Below are 18,709 nucleotides of genomic sequence, written 5' to 3' on the forward strand. Positions count from 1 at the left end.
AATAGAAATTAATAATAATGATAATGATGATAATGATGATGATAGCAAGAAGATAAAAAAAACAAGTGAAGATGGGCTGAGTTCAAATCCAGGACAAACTAATTTACTACTTGTGTGATTTGGGGGGAAAAATTCATCATTTGAAGAAACCAGATTCTGTTTTGAGGATTAAGAAGTTTGATACATACAAAATAGTTTAAAGACTGATAGCATCGTGACAGCTACTGTTTCTGTGCTTAGAGAATGACATTTCCTTGGGCCTGTGGACTTGTATGGAGCAGCTGAATTTATTTTATTTATTTTTGTTCAAATTTAATTGAATTTCATGTATGTGGTGTCTATCTGTGTACTACGCACGTATGTGACATGCCTGCAGAGACCAGAAGAAGGCATCAGATCACCTGGAACTGGAGTTACAGATGGTTGTGAGCTACCATGTAGGTGCTAGAAATCAAACCCAGGTCCTCTAGAAGAGCAGCCAGTGCTCTTAACCACTGAGCCCTCTCCCTAGTCCCAGGCAGGAACTTATGATTTAAGACAAGAAAGAGAAAGCAGGAAGTACTGTTCACTGCAATGCTTCTTCACAAAGTACATCTGGGATCCTACCAGGAAACAGCAAATTGGCCAGTATGATCCCCATCTGCCCCCACAATCTCTCTTATTGAGCTCTCAGAACTTAAAGACAGATTGGGAACTTTTAATCATTCACACGGCCTTTTAATTGGAGCCGTGAAGCATAGGTCATACAACTTTGGTTTGAGGAGGTGCAAATAATTTTTCCTCTTTACAACAGGACATTATGTTGTTACAGAAAGCCATCCATGTCCATCCTGGCCTACAACCAAAGAAACAAAGGCCATTGATTGCAGTACATGGTCGAAACTCTATACCTCTATGCCCGACCATACAGTTACCTGAAGGAATAGAGAAAAAGAGAGATCAGTTTTCAGGAGGCCAGGAGCAAAACCAGTCTTGTTTTCTCTTGCTGGTGGAGGGTTTGGAATCTGTTCATTCCCCTTCTGGGACCCGTCCTCTTACTTCCCATCATGTCTCAGTGAGACTGTAGGGTCTAGGTCTATGAAAAGCTGGTTGTGGTAGCACACGTCTTTAATCCCATCACTCTAGAGGCAGAGGCAGGTGGATTTCTGGGAGCTCAAGGCCAGCCTGGTCTACAGAGTGAGTTCCAGAACAATCAGGGCTACAAAAAAAGATCCTGTACCAACAAACAAACAAACAAAACATAGTTTAGAGGAAGTAGGAATTGGGTGGCTGAATAGGAATGCGTGTATCATGAAATGGGCTCCCCTCTTTAAAGATCCTGGGGGTCTTCAGGAAATAGTGAACGATAACTAGTGTAGAGAATGACATCCCGACACCCCTTACTCACATCTTAGCCCTAACCAATTGACCCATCTCCTATGGGTGGAACTTCCCATGCTGGGCTTATATTATTTTTTTGTTTGTTTACTTATTTTATTTTATTTTATTTTATTTTATTTTTTTGTTTTTCGAGACAGAGTTTCTCTGTGTAGCTTTGTGCCTTTCCTGGGACTCACTTGGTAGTCCAGGCTGGCCTCGAACTCACAGAGATCCACCTGGCTCTGCCTCCCGAGTGCTGGGATTAAAGGCGTGCACCACCACTGCCCGGCTCTGTTTACTTATTTTAACTTTAGGATCTGAGCCCTTAGGAGACCTTTTCATATTCAGACCTCCTACCTGCAGGCAATGAGATCACCAGGTAGAACAGTAAGCCGGAAAGATGCAGGTGCATGGCTGGAGGATGCAGAGCCCAAACTGCCCAGAGAGCTGTCTGGGAGCCTCTTTTATGGAGATGCTCTGGGCTAGGTGAGGCTGGATTCTGTCTCACTCTTCCAGGGAGATCACAGCGTCTACAAGTGAAGATGGGCCGAGTTCAAACTCATTCAACACTACCTTCATCTCTGCAAACCACATGATATGAAGGTACTCAGCTAAGGGCAGAGTGCTTCCACCAGCAGAGCAGGACACCCCACATCAGGCCTAAGCACCTTCCCTCTCACCCCTTGAAAATTCAGGGAAAAAATGGCTACATTATTTGCCTTCAAGTCACGTTGAAAGCCCAGGGTCCCAGAAATACTATTACAGAGCACAGGCAGTTCAAGACTGGGTAGGATACAGGTAGGAATGTTCACAGAGTTCCAAGAAATGAAAGGGTCTTAACATGTCAACAGGGCTTGACTAAGAGTACAGGGACTATTCAGGTAGTAGAGAAGAGAAGTGTCTCACTCACCTGGCCAGAGACTGATGTAGAAAAGTCCCCAGATGAGCTTTCTTTCAAACAGTTGGCTTGAGATACCAATCAGGGCCTGAGGCCCTCATGGGTCAGAGAGAAGCTCCCATTTGGGAGTGCTTGAGTTGGAACTCTTGCTGCTTTCTCATGTGCTGTGTTCAAGGTTGAATGCCTAGACTCGGAGGTAGAACTGAACAATACTTCCCTGGAGCTAAAACTGTGGCCCTTGAAAGGAGCCATTAGGCTTGCACTCCTTGGGGCCAGTGATGGATGATTGATCCTGACTTTGATTTTATTCTGTCCTTTGAGGGTAGGCTTGCTGCCAAGTGGCCCACACACCACAATCTGTAAGATGCTAGTAGAGCGTAGTTTTATTGGTTACACTCTGCTTTGAAGGCACCCTCTCTTGAAGACTTTATTTAGCATCTCAACTCCAGCTTCATCTTCTCCAAAAGCACACGTATTGCAGGAAGTTCTTTTTGGAGGATATGAGAATAAAATGAAAAATGTATTCATGCTGGTATACTTTATTTTAAAAATACTATTAGTGCACATGTGCCCGTGTGTGTGTGTGTGTGTGTGTGTGTGTGTGTGTGTGTGTGTGTTCAGCATGCATGTGGAGGACAAAGAACAACTTTGTGGAGTTGTCTCCTTCTACCTTTATGTGAGTTCTAGGGATCAAATTCTAGTTGTGAAGCTTGCGATGCTAGTGCTTCACCAGCTCAGGATCTTGCTGGTACTCATGCTGGTGTTGTGCCCGTGTTACCAGACCCCCTCACACACACACACACCATGCCCCGAGCAAGACCACCACAGAGCCGATATCCGATGCAAGCACACAGGGGCTTATTAATAACAAAGCAAGCCCAGGCCTGGTCCGTGTCCAACACTTGACACAGCAGGTGGAGGAGGATGGCCCCGAGCACTCACTTCAAGGGGTTTATATAGGAAAAGGTTACATATCTAGGGATTGGACAAGGGGGCTTGGGGTGAGGTAGTTCTTTGAAGTTATTGACTGAACTATAAGCGTGAAGTTACCAATGGCTAACAGGATGCAGGGTATCTACAGAGACATAAATTTTTTACTCCCTATATGCTGTTTTTGCTGAGCCCAGGATATATACATTCACGTTTATTGTTCTAGTCTTATTTTCCCATGAGTTCAATCTCTGGTCAGCTCTAAAACTGCTGGTCAGCAAATACCTTTAGAGAAGGGAGGATAGCGTCTCTCAAGAGGGCTACTGATTTTTCCCTTTCACTGGTATACTCTAGGTTCTCATTATTATTATTATTATTATTATTATTATTATTATTATTAAATAATCCATCATAGTAGCTATCTTCCTTTCTCCTTCAGAGACCTCCAAATGTCTTCTTGGTAAAGGAAAACTGCTGGGAGAATTTTGCTCTTGCCTCTGCTTTGAGTTAAACTCGGGGTGAGACCATGACAGTAGGTTAGGCATTGAAGTGTTTGGGTGGCCAGTGATGAGATGTCTCTCCCAAGGAAGGATTCTTTGCCATGAAATGCTCCAAGGTATCTTTCATTGGACTCATGGTCTCATGGAGCTTCAGTCTCATCCCAAACACCTACTATCACAAACACAGCAAAGAGGCTTGTGACGGCATTCAGACCCACTTCTTGGAATCCTGGCCAATAAGTAGATGATACCCTGGCCTGCCCAGCATCCTGACACCATCCTACCTTCATTCCCTTTAAGAAAGGATCCTCTCTCTTCGGGCTCTCTCTCTTCCTCCCTCCCTCCCTCCCTCCCCCTCTCTCTCCCTCTCTCTCTCTCTCTCTCTCTCTCTCTCTCTCTCTCTCTCTCTCTCTCTCTCTCCCTTCTTGCCATGAGGTAGCATGCACCTCTCCCCCTTCCCTTCTCTCTCTCTCAACCTATCTCTCTTTCCCTCTCTTTTCCTCTCCCCTCTATCTTCCCCCCACCAAATAAAACTCTCCACTGAGCGCTGTCTGCATGATGTCTCTGTCTCTTGCCCGGCACGCGGTGGGATGCCTTGGCTCCACCCACCAAGGCCTCTCTCTTGCTGTATCACTACAGCTTGGCCATTCTTTTTTTCCTTTTTTTTTTTTTTAGAATTATTTATTTATTATCTATACAGAAGAAGGTGCCAGATCTCATTACAGATGGTTGTGAGTTACCATGTGGGAATTGAACTCAGGACCTCTGGAAGAGCAGTGGGTGCTCTTAACCTCTGAGCCATCTCTCCAGCCCTGGCCATTCTTTTAGAGATGGAAAATCAAGGCTCAGAGGGGTTGAAAGGACTTACCTGGATAAAGCCAGCACTGCCTGAGCTGTGTTCTTCATGTGGTATTTGTTAGTCAACAAACCTAAAATTGTGGTTTTGTTTTGAATAGATGTTTGTGTGTCAGAACACCTTCCCAAGAATGATGGATATCAGTATAAGAGAAAGAAAGGATGCTTTTTTTTTTTTTTTTTTTTGATTTTTCGAGACAGGGTTTCTCTGTGTAGCTTTGCGCCTTTCCTGGAACTCACTTGGTAGCCCAGGCTGGCCTCGAACTCACAGATATTAGCCTGGCTCTGCCTCCCGAGTGCTGGGATTAAAGGCGTGCGCCACCACCGCCCAGCTGAAAGGATGCTTTTTATAAAACATTTTTCTCAGCATTACTAATTATCTAGAAATACAAATGAAAACTGGAGTTACATATCTGGTCCAGTAAGAATGGCTACTATAGAAAGACTAAAGGTAACAAGTGTTGGGGAGGGTGATGGTTTGGTTTTTTTTTTTCAGTGCTCTTGCCCCCAAGGAAAAGTCATGACACACGACAGAATCCACTAACAAGAGTTTTATCAAGACAAAGAGAAAGGGATAGACGTGATCAGGCCTGTGGAAGGACACGTGCGACAAAGAGGGAGGGGAACATGGGGCCCGCCTTATAAGGGCCAGGACACACCTGAGCACACAGGCCCACGTGGCTGTTCCACGAATGTGCATAGATCACATGGTCATGTCCGTGTGACTATGTGACTGTGTAACCATGGGGCATGGGTCACACAGGATCTATGACCTGGAAATGACTAGGCAAAGATGACTAAGTGTCCCACTGGGCATGCACGACCATGGGGGCATGGTAGGAATTCCTACCAGAGGGTGTGGAAACAAGGGAACATTTGTATACTATTGGTTGGGATGTAAATTAGTGGAACCACGCAATAACATGGATGGTCTTCCTGAAATTAAAAGAGAATTACCTCATGATCCAGAAGTGCCACTAGTGGGGATTTATTAAAAGGAAATGAAGTCAGCATGTCAAAGAAATATCGGAACTTCCATATTAATTGTGAAAACTCTTCACAATATCTAAGAAATTGAAACCAACTCTATGTCTATCAACTGATGACCGGACAAAGAGGGGAGTGCCTGTATTTAATATCAATCACCCAACATGAATGGAACTGGAGGTCATGTAAAGTGAACTAAAAGGAGGAGTTCCACGTGATCTTGAGTCTAAAACACTGACAAGTTGAGAGCAGAATGGTGGCAGAGAGGGTGTGAGATATCCCCTCAGTGGGTACCAGGTTACAGTTAGGAAGACACAAGAAGTTCTGGTGTGCTATTGCGTGCTAGGTTGACTGGAGAGAACAATAATGCACTGTGCATTTCAAGAAGCTAGGAGAAGGGTTTTCAAAGTTTTCGTCAGCTGGGCATGATGGTTCATGCCTATAATCCCATCATTCAGGCAGAAGAGGACTGAGGATCAAGAGTTCGAGGCCAGCCTCAGGGAATCAAGCAAAATGAAACAAAGTTTTCACCGGAAAGAGATGATAAATGTTTGTGAATTTGAATATTTAATCCGACTTAAACATTGCACAATGTCTGTGTGTCCTTTTAATATGTAAGATTTTAGTTCATTTTTTTGGGACCAGGTTTTGCAACGTGTTTTGGCTGGCCTTGAACTCCCAATTCTTCTGCCTCAGCATTTTTATGCTAGTATTGCACGTATTTGCTTCCATATGTGAAGATTTTCATGGGTTTATCAATTAACAAAAAGGCAATGAACCACCCAGACTAGCTGCCTCCTAGAGAAGTGGTTCTCAACACTGGGTTGAGACCCATTTGGGGGTGTCGAACAACCATTTCACAGGGGTCGCCTAAGACCATTGGAAAACACAGATATTTATATTACAATGCATAACAATAGCAAAATTACAGTTATGAAGTAGCAACAAAAACAATTTTATGGTTGGGGGCCACCACAAATGAGGAACTGTATTAAAGGGTCTCAGCAGTCACAGCATTAGGAAGGTGGAGAACCACTGTCCTAGAAGATCTTTGTTGACACACGCCCTCAATCCTTTGAGAATCCAGGGAGATGTTAGGTGTGAGGAAGAGCTGATAGGTGTCCCCATGTCTCTGCTTGACTGGTACCCATTCCTACTAACTGTAGGCACACACATGTCAGAAGGTAGATTAGTTATGCAAGTTGCTACCTTCTCGTGTCTGATGAGGAAATCCCAGAGCCTAGATTATCTGGAAGGAGGTAGGGGCATCTCCCTCACTGAGCTGGGTAGGTCACTGCGTGAGGCTGCTCTAGGGCTCCATTCAGTCCCGCAGAGTACTGGGTAGGGGGTGTCTGTGAATAAGAGGAACATGACTTCCATCATCACTTCTTGCTTCTTCAGAACACTGGGTTTTTAACTCACAGGAATTGAAGAGCTTAGTATAGCCTTTCCTCTGGTTATGACGAAACTGAACATATGTCCTACCTCTAGGCCTTATCCAGAACATTCCATTCTCCAAGTATGTTCCTGTAGATCTGTGTATTAGGATAAGCCTTGGAATTGCAGAGCAGCTAAGGTCACAGGTACAAGATCTGCACACGATTAAGCCAGTCAGAAGTCTAGCATAGAGGAAGAGGGATTCACAAATCTCTACCCCACTCTAGGAGCTATTGTTACTGCTGGGGGAGGAAGGGTCAGTTTTCTCTGGGGAGATGATCCCTGGTAGGTTGCCCATGCTCCAGGGGGTAGCCCTCCACCCATGCACGTGCTGGCATCACTAAATGAACTCAGTAAAAAAGAGAGTGCCTGTAATTAGGAGAAAGATACAGTAGTGTGGTTCTGAAGGGAGTTGGAGGAGATGGCGTAAGGGATGCATTTGACCAAATGCTGAACATGTATGAAATTCTCAAAGAATAAATAAAAATATATTTTAAAAAGAGTTGGTTAAGAGTATAGTTTCAGGATCCTTGAGAACCTATGATCACGGAGAGGTGACTTCAGACCAAAAATCCAAGCCCAAGCTGAAGAACCTGGCTGGCAACACAGAACATTTCTCAGACACAAGGCAAATCGGTCAATCATTCAATCATCAGTCAATCACTTTCTGTGCCTGGTCAAGTTCAGGAAGAGGTTGTAAGATCTGATTGTCCAAGTGATCAGGAAACATAGCTGCCTTAAGGGACTGTGTAACCAGGTGAAACAGTTGTTGCCTTTGATAAGAGGAGAAAGTCCCTGGCACTTGCTTTCAAGGCTTCATGCCCTCATACCCTGGGACAGCTGCCTAGAAGTCCCCACAGCTCCTTCCTGCTTTTCTTGGCTCCTGCCAGTTGTCCACAGTGCACTGTTCTTCCCATGGACATTTTAACATGTGCCTTGTTCTCAGAGTTCTTAGAGCAAGAGTATCAAGCAAGGCTATGCCTATTCCTTGGATTTCTGGGAATGATGAGGGCTGTAGAGAAAGGCAGCTCCACAGTGCAGGACATGAATCTGGCTTGAGTTGTCAGCTTTACTTAGATTTCTGAACGGACCCCTGGCCCATTCTTCTTAGACTCAGTTTCTGCAATAAATGAGACACAGAGCTAATGTGGAAAAACTTAAAAGGATGAGGTTCAGTATGGATGTGTGAGAAGGAAAAGCCAGTAGAGCAGATGAAAGAGAGTGCTCCAGAGAGTGGGAGAAGATTTGGTTCAGTTCAGTGGGGTCAGTACTTGGGCCATTCTACAGTTCATTACCTGTATTTCCAGAGATGTAGAGAAAATTCACTTCCAGGAACATGACTGGAGGAAACTTATAAAGATAATTTTTTTTATTTATTTGTGTGTGTGTGTGTGTGTGTGTGTGTGTGTGTGTGTGTGTTGTGCTCTCACACACATGCTTGGGTACAGTTGCTCACACGTGCAAGCCACAATGTCATGTGGAGGTCAAAGAACAATTTTCAAAAGTCAGTTCTCTCCTTCTACCAATGTGGGTTCTTAGGATCAAACTCAGTACCTTTATCCACTGAGCCATCTTGCTGGTCCCAAGGCTATAATTTTAATATAGTTAGATAGGACCTACAATAGTTTTATGTATGGAATATTATAGGGCAACATGTTTATTATGCTTAGGAAGAAGCAGGGAAGAATTTCTGAAGGTGGTTATGCCCAGAGCAAAATCTTTAGGAGTAAGTATAAGAAAATATTCTAGAAAGTCTGGAGGGGGTGATCCCAAGAATACCCACTAAATCCATCAGAGCACAGCACAGGAGTATGGGGTATGAGCATGCATTTGTCACAGAGTATGGGATACTGTTGCAGGTGAGGTTGGTGAGGCTGATAGACTCAAATATAGAAGACTACAGTGACAGTTCCACAGATGCAGACAGAGGACATTACAGGGGAAGTGGAGAGGTTGGTTTCCTATCTGCCTATGTCTCCTGAGCACTTCTGTGCAGGATGTGTTTAGGGAGAGGCTGGAGTTAATGGAGCTCGAGGGCTTTTCTGTCACTCCATCAGCTCTTAGGGCAACACCCCTGTAAGATCTTCTTGCATAGAAGGGCTCCAGCCCTATGGAACTGTTAATAAGAACAATGATAACACCCAAGTTAAGGCTGGGGATGCCAACATCTGGAGAGAGTCACAGGACTCTGGAGGACATGTTAGATTATTTGCCTCAATCCAGAGTCTGTCTCTTCATTTTTTTTTAACTTCCTTGAAGCACATCGAGGATTAGATTAACATAAACCAGGTCTGCAGGATTGGTTTATAAAAGTGCCAGACCAACTTCTGATGAGAAATACTCATCAAGGGGTTTGTGTATTCTTCTGTTATCTGGTTGTAGAAGGGGACTATGTAATAGTCCTTGGGAGATAGAAACATGGAGATTTTTATGCTCATAAATTTATTGGCAAAGGCATGGATAGAGGATTTAAAAAAAAAAAAACAAAAAAAAACATAGCCTTTATTTACCTCCCTCCTTGTCCCTAAAGAGTCCCCCTTTTCCATTTCTCCTGACCAGATCACTTGTATCCTGTTTCTCTCTCCACTGCTTCCCAACCCCCTATCCTGGCAACAGTCCCCCAAACTGATAGAATCTTGAAGCCTGACTCTCTTACCTTGGTCTTCGCAGTGTTCCCGTTAATTCTGAGGATTTTCTGATGGCCAGAGTACATTTCCACATCATGTGTTGCCTTAAACACAGGAGGGCTCCTCACTGGGTCCAGTAATCACAAAGTGCTATGGAATGCAGATGGTTTGCCCCGGGACGTTTTCTCTGTTAGTGTGGCAGTCTTTTCAGCTCCCTTCTAGGTCTCCTTCAAGTGAGAGAGGGATAAGACTCTCCTCTTTCTATCACTCTCACTTGGGGCCTTTCCATGATTCGTTCCATACTAGGTCCCAACGATTGCTCTAAGCAAATTATATACAGCAGGGAGCTAGCAAAGCCAAATAAATATAGAAACAAAGAAAAGGAATCTGAAGCAGGAACTTTATGAATTTTGGAGAAAACCACTGCATTTTGTTAATTATTTTCTCAATGTTCTGTAGTTCATTTTTTCCCCTTCTTTAAGGTCTTCCTTTGTGGTCTGTTGGTTTTTTTCATATTTATTTGTTTGTTTGTTTATTGGTGGTGCTGGTGGTCCTGGTGGTGGTGGTAGTATGCCTTGATTGCTTTCTCTTTCTGTTTTTCTGTTTGTCCAAGATGCTTAATCTTTGTGGTTATGACAAGACTTATTTAAAACATTTGGGGCCCAGATTGTGACCCCAAAGAGACCACTGATGACCGTGGAGTTCCAGAATGCAACAGCAAGGTTTATTCTGTAGATACAAGTCTAGACAGGGAACTCATTCCTACACCCAATACAGTGAGGCAGGGAGGAGTTGCTCTTTCTTTGTGAGGCTAGCTTTTTAAAGGCAAAAACTGCAAGCCCTTCAGGGCGTTTGGAGGGGGGGTGGTTTGGGGGTTTTGCACGGGTGCAACTTGGATTGGTTTATTTTTTATCTCTGTTCTCTTTTAATTGGGTGAGGGTATGTAACCTTTGAATTTACTGGTTGGGGGTTACAATTATCATTTTGGGGGCTGTCCAGGACAAGTTCCAGGCTTTGTCCTTGAGCTGCCATGGGGGCTGGCTGGCCTCAGTGGTCCAGGCTCTGTCCTTGAGCCGCCATGGGGGCTGGCTGGCCTAGCATGTACTGACTGTGGGGGCTGGCTCAGTGGTCTAGGCTCTGTCCTTGACTCATGCACATAACTCTAAGTTGGTGAGGGGTCCCAGACAGTAAACATCTGGCTGAACTTTGAGCAGTCAGAGTACGTGCAGAAAGGGAGCTACTGCAAGGACTATGTCTTTTGTTCACGGCCCTCGCAGAGACTGCATGCTCAGTCTCAGGAAACCGAAATTGATGCCTGATCTCTGAGAGAAGACTGAGCAGCCTGTTATGGCATCTGCTTGGTCCTTTCAATACCTTATTTTAAATGAATAGCAACTTCCCAGTGCTAGGAGGTAGAGATGGGAGGACTGAGGCAGCTCATCTGGTCAGTCAATCTAGATGATTTATGAGCTCTGGGTTCAGTGAGAGACCCTGTCTCAAAAAAAAAAAAAATGGTGGAGAGTGATAGAGGAAGACTCTAGAGATGGCCTTCTGGCCCCTAGGAGAGCTGCACAAGCATTCTCCTGACTCCCACTCCAACCCAAACAGCATCCTGAATTGCCTGTCATCACATACAGAAATTTTTTTTGTTGTTGTTGTTGTTTTTTTGTTTTTCAAGACAGAGTTTCTCTGCCTCCCAAGTGCTGGGATTAAAGGCGTGCGCCACCACTGCCCGGCCAGAAATTCTTTATTTTTGCTTATCCTAAGTGTTTTATGAGGTTCTTTGATGAAGTTCTGTATTTGGATACACAGTGGCCATTTCCAGTTTAAGGAATTAGGGCAGTTTTTAATATATACAATATATAGTCCCAAGCCATTAAGTCATGGAGGACTGATTGAACTTGGTAACTGGGTGTATCAGGAAATAAAATTGTTCTTCTCTGACAAAAGTAAATATTTAACCATTCCCTGGGTGAGTTTTCTTTTTTCTCCCTGACCATGTGTTTCCGAATGACTCATCTTCTGACGGCAGGTGCCTCTGCTTCCGGCTCTGCTGCTGCTAATGCTTGCTGCCTCAGTTTTATTCCATTCACTGGGTCCTTTAGCTCCAGGATTTCTGTTGTTTGAAAACAATTATAATCTCTGTTAAATTTGTAGTTTGGGTTATTCTAGTCCTTCATTTTCCTGTTTCCATTGACTTGTTTTACTGTATTTTCTTCAGGCTCAATAAGCTTCCAAAGAACAATTAATTGGGGATTATTGCAGAGAAGCTGATATATCTCCATTTCTTTGTGGTCAGCTACTGGGAAAGGCGTGCGTGCGTGTGTGCGTGCATGATTTTTCTTTTCTCCGTGGTTTATTGGGTTTGTTGTGTGGCATTGTGTTAGTATCTGAACATATAAAGTGGGACTTATTATTCTTGTCTTTGAACAACAGTTCTGTCTGTGAGAGGGCTCCACCAGAGAGCTGGCATGGCATGTAGGTACACTTGCCCTTGGAGATCTCACATAGGCAGGCCTGGTGTCTGGGTCAGCAGGTGTTCATCTTTGGGGCCTGTATCTACAGGCTTGTATCTAGAACCTAGGTCTGTTAAAACAGACTTCTGAAATGAATCCATGGGGGTCTGTTTGGATCCTTGGGTCTACAGAGTGTAGTTGGAGTCTCCAGTCCTGCCCAGCCCCATGGAACTCTCTGTGTAGACCAGGATCTGGAATTAAAAGCTTGTGCCATTAGCTGCTTATAAAATAGTCACTCAGAAGCTTATATTAATTTAAATTGCATGGCCATTAGCTCAGGCCTACCTGAGGCCTACTAGCTCTTACATTTAAACTCAGCCCATTTCTGTTCATCTATATGTTGCCACGTGTTCCGTGGCTTTATCTGTGTGCCATTACATGCTGCTCCTTGGACGGCAGGCTGGCGTCTCCCCTGACTCAGCCTTCCTCTTCCCAGAATTCTCCTTTCTGCTTGTTTTGCCTATATGTCCTGCCTGGCTATTGGCCAATCAGCTTTTTATTTATCAACCAATCAGAGCAACACATTCACAGCATACAGAACATCCCACAACAACAGAGGACCTGAAGGGTGGGCTTCAGGGACTGGCTTGACATTGGCAAGCCCACAGCCTTCCGCCAGAGCTCAGGGTTACTGAAGAGAAGACAATAAATCTAACCACTGATTTTAAAGATCAAGAACCCGAGCCCAAAGCCAGGAGTAATGGCACAAGCTTTTAATCCCAGATTCTGGTCTACACAGAGTTCCAGGACATCCAGAGCTATATAGAGGAAGCCACCTTGAAAACAAAACAAAATAATAAGAAAGAAAGAAAGAAAGAAAGAAAGAAAGAAAGAAAGAAAGAAAGAAAGAAAGAAAGGAAGGAAGAAAGGAAGGAAGAAGAATCTAAGTGCAAGTTTTAGGAATTTGTCAAAATCTAATCCAGTGTTTAACTCCATGTACCAACAGCCATAGTTGTGTAGTCCTACTGTGTGTTAACGCCATGTCACAGTGGGCAGCTACAATCACATTGCTCCACTTTCCTCTGGTTAAAGTTGAAGTAAGCTGTTATGTAGCTAGGAATGCTGGTCCTTATATGTTAAACATTTCATGACATAGAATTGTGTCAGGATTAGTACTTTCTGATGGATGGTTGAAGAGATGCTGGTAATGGAAATGTGAACACGAGGCTATGTGAGTGTGTCAATGGGGAGGAGGTTCCTGTGTCCCACACTGTCAATCGTGCTCACCTCAGAGCACAAGGACAAAAGCAGGAGGCTGCTGTAGGAAGGCAGCAACAATTACTAAGGATTCCCCATTCTCCTTGCAGATGCTTTATCTCTTGCTCTCCATACCTACTGAAGGCTGCGATTTAAAAAAAAAAATGTAAGTCATCAAAATATTAGTTGCTGACTGTCACCAATTAATAATAATAATAACAACAAAATAGCTATCATTCTTGCATGCTTACTATGTCCTAGATGTTCCATTAAGTGTCTTACAGTTACATAGACATTCTAAAATCTTTTGTATGTATACATGTGTATGTGTGTGTGTGTAAGAGGGGCTGTAAGTGTGCACATACCACAGTGTATATTGGGAGGCAGAATAGCCCTTGTTTTTCCACTGTGCTGTGCATGCCAGGCTAGCTGGCCTCTGGGTGTCAAGGGAATTCACCTAGCTCTGCCTTCCATCTTGCCAGGAATGCTGAGATTAGAGGCACATGCCACAACACAGACTTTTGTATGGGCTTTGAGGATCTAGACTCGGGTCATCAGGCTTGCACAGTGAGAGCTTTCGCCCACTGATCCATCCATCGCCCTGGTCTCAGATGAACGACCTCATTTAAATTGTCATCACAGCCATGACGTCATTATAACCTTACTTTACTGTAGTTTTCACACAAATGGATTATTCAAAATAATGAGTTTCAGTAATAAATGTGATGAGTTATACGAAGGTGACAGGAGAGTTAAAAGTTCAGGTTACACAGATGGTGTTTTATTTCTTCAGTTCCTTAATGTTCTAATGCCCTGTGGCGGGGGAACTGATGGTATGACTTTAGTTTTGAGTATACTCTTGCCCTGAATGGCTACTCGTTTTTTCAGCTGTGAAGGATGAACATAGCTTCTTTTGGATCAGAAGAGCAGTGAAGCTGATGAAGACCATGTTGGCACATCTTCCTTGTATTCCTTCCCTGTGCCTTTCACCCAACAGAATCTTTCTCTAATTTAATCACACCAAATGTTTGATCCACAGAGGTGCTGTTTTAGGCAACACTCCCTACCATCCCCCCACCCCGGTCAAGTTTACTTTGGCTAGCAGAGAAGTTCTTGCTATGGATCAAGCAGTGAATGTAGTCACGGTGGTCAACATAACACTTGAGAGAAAGTGTTTTCACTCTTCGTGCTTCTGGATGTGCATGCCTGCTTGCCCAGTAGGCTGAGTCAACTGCAGTGAACAGTCTGCTGCCTTCACTCAGCACATGCCTAATGCAAGTGCTCCCTGCAGCTCAACTTATTAAATCTAGGCTCAGGAAGACTCAGCCATTCTGGTTAGGTGAAAACAAACAAACAAACAAACAAACAAACAAAGAACCACTCAGAAGCTGAGAACATTCTGTGTGGAAAAACTGAAGTCAAACAATACTAATCTTAGGTGGTCTTCTTTCTACAGACGCCCCTCAACTTGAGGTGCACTTATATTGTAGATTATTTTAAGATGTGTTGCATTTGTTTATACTGTGGAATATTTGTTTAATGATGCAAAGATGTATTGCATACCTTTATGCTGCATTTGTTTAACTCTGTGAAGCTGTGATTCTTTGCCTCTCTAAAATACTTGATGGTCTAATAAAGAACTGAATGACCATAGTGAGGCAGGAGAAAGGATAGGCAGGGCTGGCAGGCAGAGAGAATATATAGAGGGAGAAAAAAAAGAGCAAGAGAACAGGGAAAGGAGGATGCTAGGGGCCAGCTACCCAGCCACTCAGTCAACCACATAGTAAGAGTAAGATAAACAGAAATAGAAAAAGGTGAAAGTCCAGAAGCATAAGGGTGATGGAATAATTTAAGAAAAGCTGGCTAGCAATAAGCCAAGCTAAGGCCGGGCATTTATAATTAAGAATAAGCCTCCATGTGTGATTTATTTGGTAGTGTGAAGGCCTAGACTTGACTTCACAGGCTCTACCTTAGGGAAAGGGCCACCATCTCAGACCACCTGCTGTACTCAGTTCCAGGAAGGACCTCAGGAATGTGCCATGACTAGAACAGATACAGAGCAGTATCCTCCTACAGACATCCTGTCTGTAGTTTTTGGCCCTTGAAGATATCTAGATAATCCTGTGAGCAGTCCGGATAATCCTGTTCAGGGGGTTGTGGTTCCCTGCCAAAATCTAACCCAATGGTTTCAAATGTAGTTTCACACCCAAAGTCTAGACCAATAGTTTCAAAAAATCACCTTGTGCCATATCCCTTCTACCCAATCCCAAGTTGCCAATTCCCAGCTTGTGGATTTTCTCTATAAAAACACTGTACACCTGGGCTCGTGGCCATCGCCACATTTCCTTCCATCTGCCATGCGGTGGCCCAGGTTGAACCTGAATAAAAGGACCCTTATGTGCTTGCATGGGAAACTGGCTTCTTGGTGGTCTCTGGGGGTACAACAGTAGCTGGGTAGCAGGCCCTCCAAAAGAGCAAAAACAATCAACAACATTTTGGCATGTGGTACTAGAGTAAAAGAAAATCCAACAACATTGCATCTTAACAAAATCATCATAAGTGGAAAATACTGTAAGTTAAGATGCATTTAATATATATAATCTCTCAAATACCATAGCCTAAGCAAGAGAGTATAATGTCAAATATAGGTGGTTTACCCTTGTGATTGTGTGGCTAGCTGGGAACTGCAGCCTGCAGCCGTTACCCAGCATCTTGAGAGTATTGTATCATATAGCCCTTGGAGAAGATAAAAATGAAAAACCTGCAGCAAATTTTCATACTGCTTTCACACTGTAGTAAAAATTTAAGATGGTCCCTACCATCTCCAATAAAGACACTAAAGAAGATCCTGTAAGACATCTAGTTACAGCAAAAAACAAAAAACAACAACAACAAAAAAAAAAAAACCACTTTGTTGAACTTTAGTGACAAGGAAATCTTAAAATAAAAATAAAAATCAGTTTTCTATGGATTAGCCAAAAACAGGAGGTATAAGAAAGCCCTGGTGAGCCAGACAGTGGTGGTGCATGCCTTTAATCCTAGCAGTTGGGAGGCAGAGGCAGGAGAATCTCTGGGTTCTAGGGCAGCCAGGGCTACACACAGAGAAACCCTGTTTTAAGCCAAATTCCAGATGGAAATAAGCCCGGGATTAGATGGGAAATCAGCTGATGGTTAGACATCTTGTGTGGGATTCTGGGACAGTTAGAGGAAGGAACCATTTGCTTAGCCCTGAAGTCTTTCTCTAAGGCTCTCAGACTCCATCTATATTGTACCCGTTTAGCGAAACCCCCAGAGACCACCAAGGAGCTGGTTTCGGATGCAAGCACATAAGGTCCTTTTATTCAGGTTCAACCTGGGCCGCCACACGGCAGATGGAAGGAAATGTGGCGGTGGCCACGAGCCCAGGTGTAGAGGGTTTTTATGGGAAAAACCACAAGCTGGGAATTGGCAACTTGGGATTGGGTAGAAGGGATATGGTGCAAGGTGATTTTTTGAAACTATTGGTCTAGACTTTTGGTGGGGAACCACAACCCATTGAACAGGATTACCTGGACTGCTCAGCAGGATTATCTAGATAACTCCAAGGGCCATAAACCACAGATAGGAGGATCCCGTTAAGCTTTCTTTTCCTGTATAAACAGCAGACAGAATGTCTGCAGGAATATCTGGATCCTCTTAAGCTTTCCTTTAAACAGCAGACAGGATGTCTGCAGGAGGGTACTGCTCTGTATCTGTTCCATTTATCATGGTATATTCCTGAGCCTGTAAAATTAAGTCTAGGCCTTCACAGTCTCCAAGTTTGGTTGAGAAACTGGAAGACAATTGGTAGAGAGAGGGAAAAAGCCATCACTTCCCCTTTTCATGGCAACTAGAATTTAACTTACTGTAATAAGTGAGGCAAAGAGACACAAAACAAACAAACAAACAAACAAAAAACCCCAACAATGGCTGAAAACAACAAAACAATACTGAGACTCTATTGAACACCTTTCCACTGGCCCAACCTTAGCTCAATCAACTTCCTCACTGAACTGGAAGTCAGAAATTAACAAAATCAAATCCAAAATAACCTTTTTGTAACTACTCTTCTTCTATGCACAGTATTTAAATTTGAAAATATTTTAGTATCATTGTGTGTGAGTGTCTGAGTATGGGCATACACATGCTATGGCCAGCACATGGAAGTCAGAGGTCACCTGGTGGGAGTCAGCTTTCTCTTCCCACCATGGGATTCAAGGTTCAAACTCAGGTCCTCAGCTTCGTGGTAAGCACTTTTACCCATCTGAGCCATCTTGCCATCCCTATATACCGTATTGAGAATGCAATAAATAATGTGATTTGTGAGATAGTAGAAAATGAAAAAATACAACAACAATAAGAAGAAAAAAAACCATGGCTGATACATATTCACTATGACCAACATTCTGGGCATTTATTTAGTCTTTATTAGCATGTACTAATTATGGAGAGAAGATCAGAAACCTTATGGGCCAGGGGAAAGCAAATTTGGCTGTACCTAATGCTTCTGGTTGGAACAAGCTCTTTAATTAAGAGTGTCTCTCACAGCATCGGGATCACTTTGACCTTTAAGTTCCTCTGAACTCATGTCTGTGGCTGCATTCCTGCTGAGCCACACCTGGCCTGGCTCCAGAGCATAGCACCTAGCCCTAATCCATCTTTTGTTTAACCAATACTTTTTGTTTCTCTTGTTGCCCTCTATGTGACTCTTGTCTCAGAGTCTCCCAAGGATACAAAGGCCTGTGCAAAATTTGGTTCAGGAAACCCGGAAAACCTGAGAAACTGAGGAATGTGCACTTGGCATTGCATCTTCTGGAGCTCCTTTCGGGTTGTTTTGAGCAGATGGAAATCAACTGGCTAAACTGTAATGGAGAGAAATAAAAATGCCCAAGGCGAAGAGATAGGGCTTCAGTTCTTCGAGGCTGGACACCCCCTGCAGCCATGAAAGGCTAGATTCATTCTTGAGTCTTCATTCCATGGATCTGTGTGAACCCACACACCTGTGCCATGACACACACATGTCTTTTATTCATTATTTGCTGATTTTCTGCTTTGTAGGCTTCTCATGAGTCTTTCAAAGATATGAACCCACATCATGTTATAAGATTCCTGAAGTTTGAAAACAAGAGCCCATTGAAGTGGCCAGGTGGTCTGCCTGTCTGTCTGTCTATCTATCTGTCTGTCTGTCTATCATCTATCTATCCATCTTAGTTAGGGTTTCTATTGCTGTAAAGAGACACCTTGACTAAGGCAACTCCTATAAAGAAAAAACATTTAATTCGGGTGGCTTACATTTTCAAGGTTTAGTCCATTATTATACATGGTGGTATGGTGGTGTGCAGGCAGACATGGTGCTGGAGAAGTAGCTGAGTGTCCTATGTCTTG

General features: G+C 43.5%; 1 protein-coding gene across 1 annotated transcript; it reads right to left on the reverse strand.

The window, feature by feature from the left end:
• Positions 1-676: 676 nt before the first annotated feature.
• Positions 677-2,721, reverse strand: Defb136 (defensin beta 136). The gene is made up of 3 exons (XM_059273503.1): positions 2,040-2,721; positions 1,717-1,889; positions 677-914 (listed from the first exon to the last, which is right to left on the reverse strand). The coding sequence occupies exons 2-3, from the start codon at positions 1,769-1,771 to the stop codon at positions 742-744; spliced, it is 228 nt and encodes a 75-aa protein (XP_059129486.1). The 5' UTR covers positions 1,772-1,889; positions 2,040-2,721; the 3' UTR covers positions 677-741.
• Positions 2,722-18,709: the final 15,988 nt, after the last annotated feature.

The sequence above is a fragment of the Peromyscus eremicus genome, chromosome 9, assembly GCF_949786415.1.
Source record: "Peromyscus eremicus chromosome 9, PerEre_H2_v1, whole genome shotgun sequence".
Taxonomy (NCBI): Eukaryota; Metazoa; Chordata; class Mammalia; order Rodentia; family Cricetidae; genus Peromyscus; species Peromyscus eremicus.

Bases quoted from the DNA above. Each gene is read 5' to 3' on its own strand.
- Defb136 (XM_059273503.1), bottom strand. From the start codon at position 1,771: ATGCACCTGCATCTTTCCGGCTTACTGTTCTACCTGGTGATCTCATTG. The intron at 915-1,716 runs GTAGGAGGTCTG...CTATTCCTTCAG, and splicing joins GGTGATCTCATTGCCTGCAG to GTAACTGTATGGTCGGGCAT.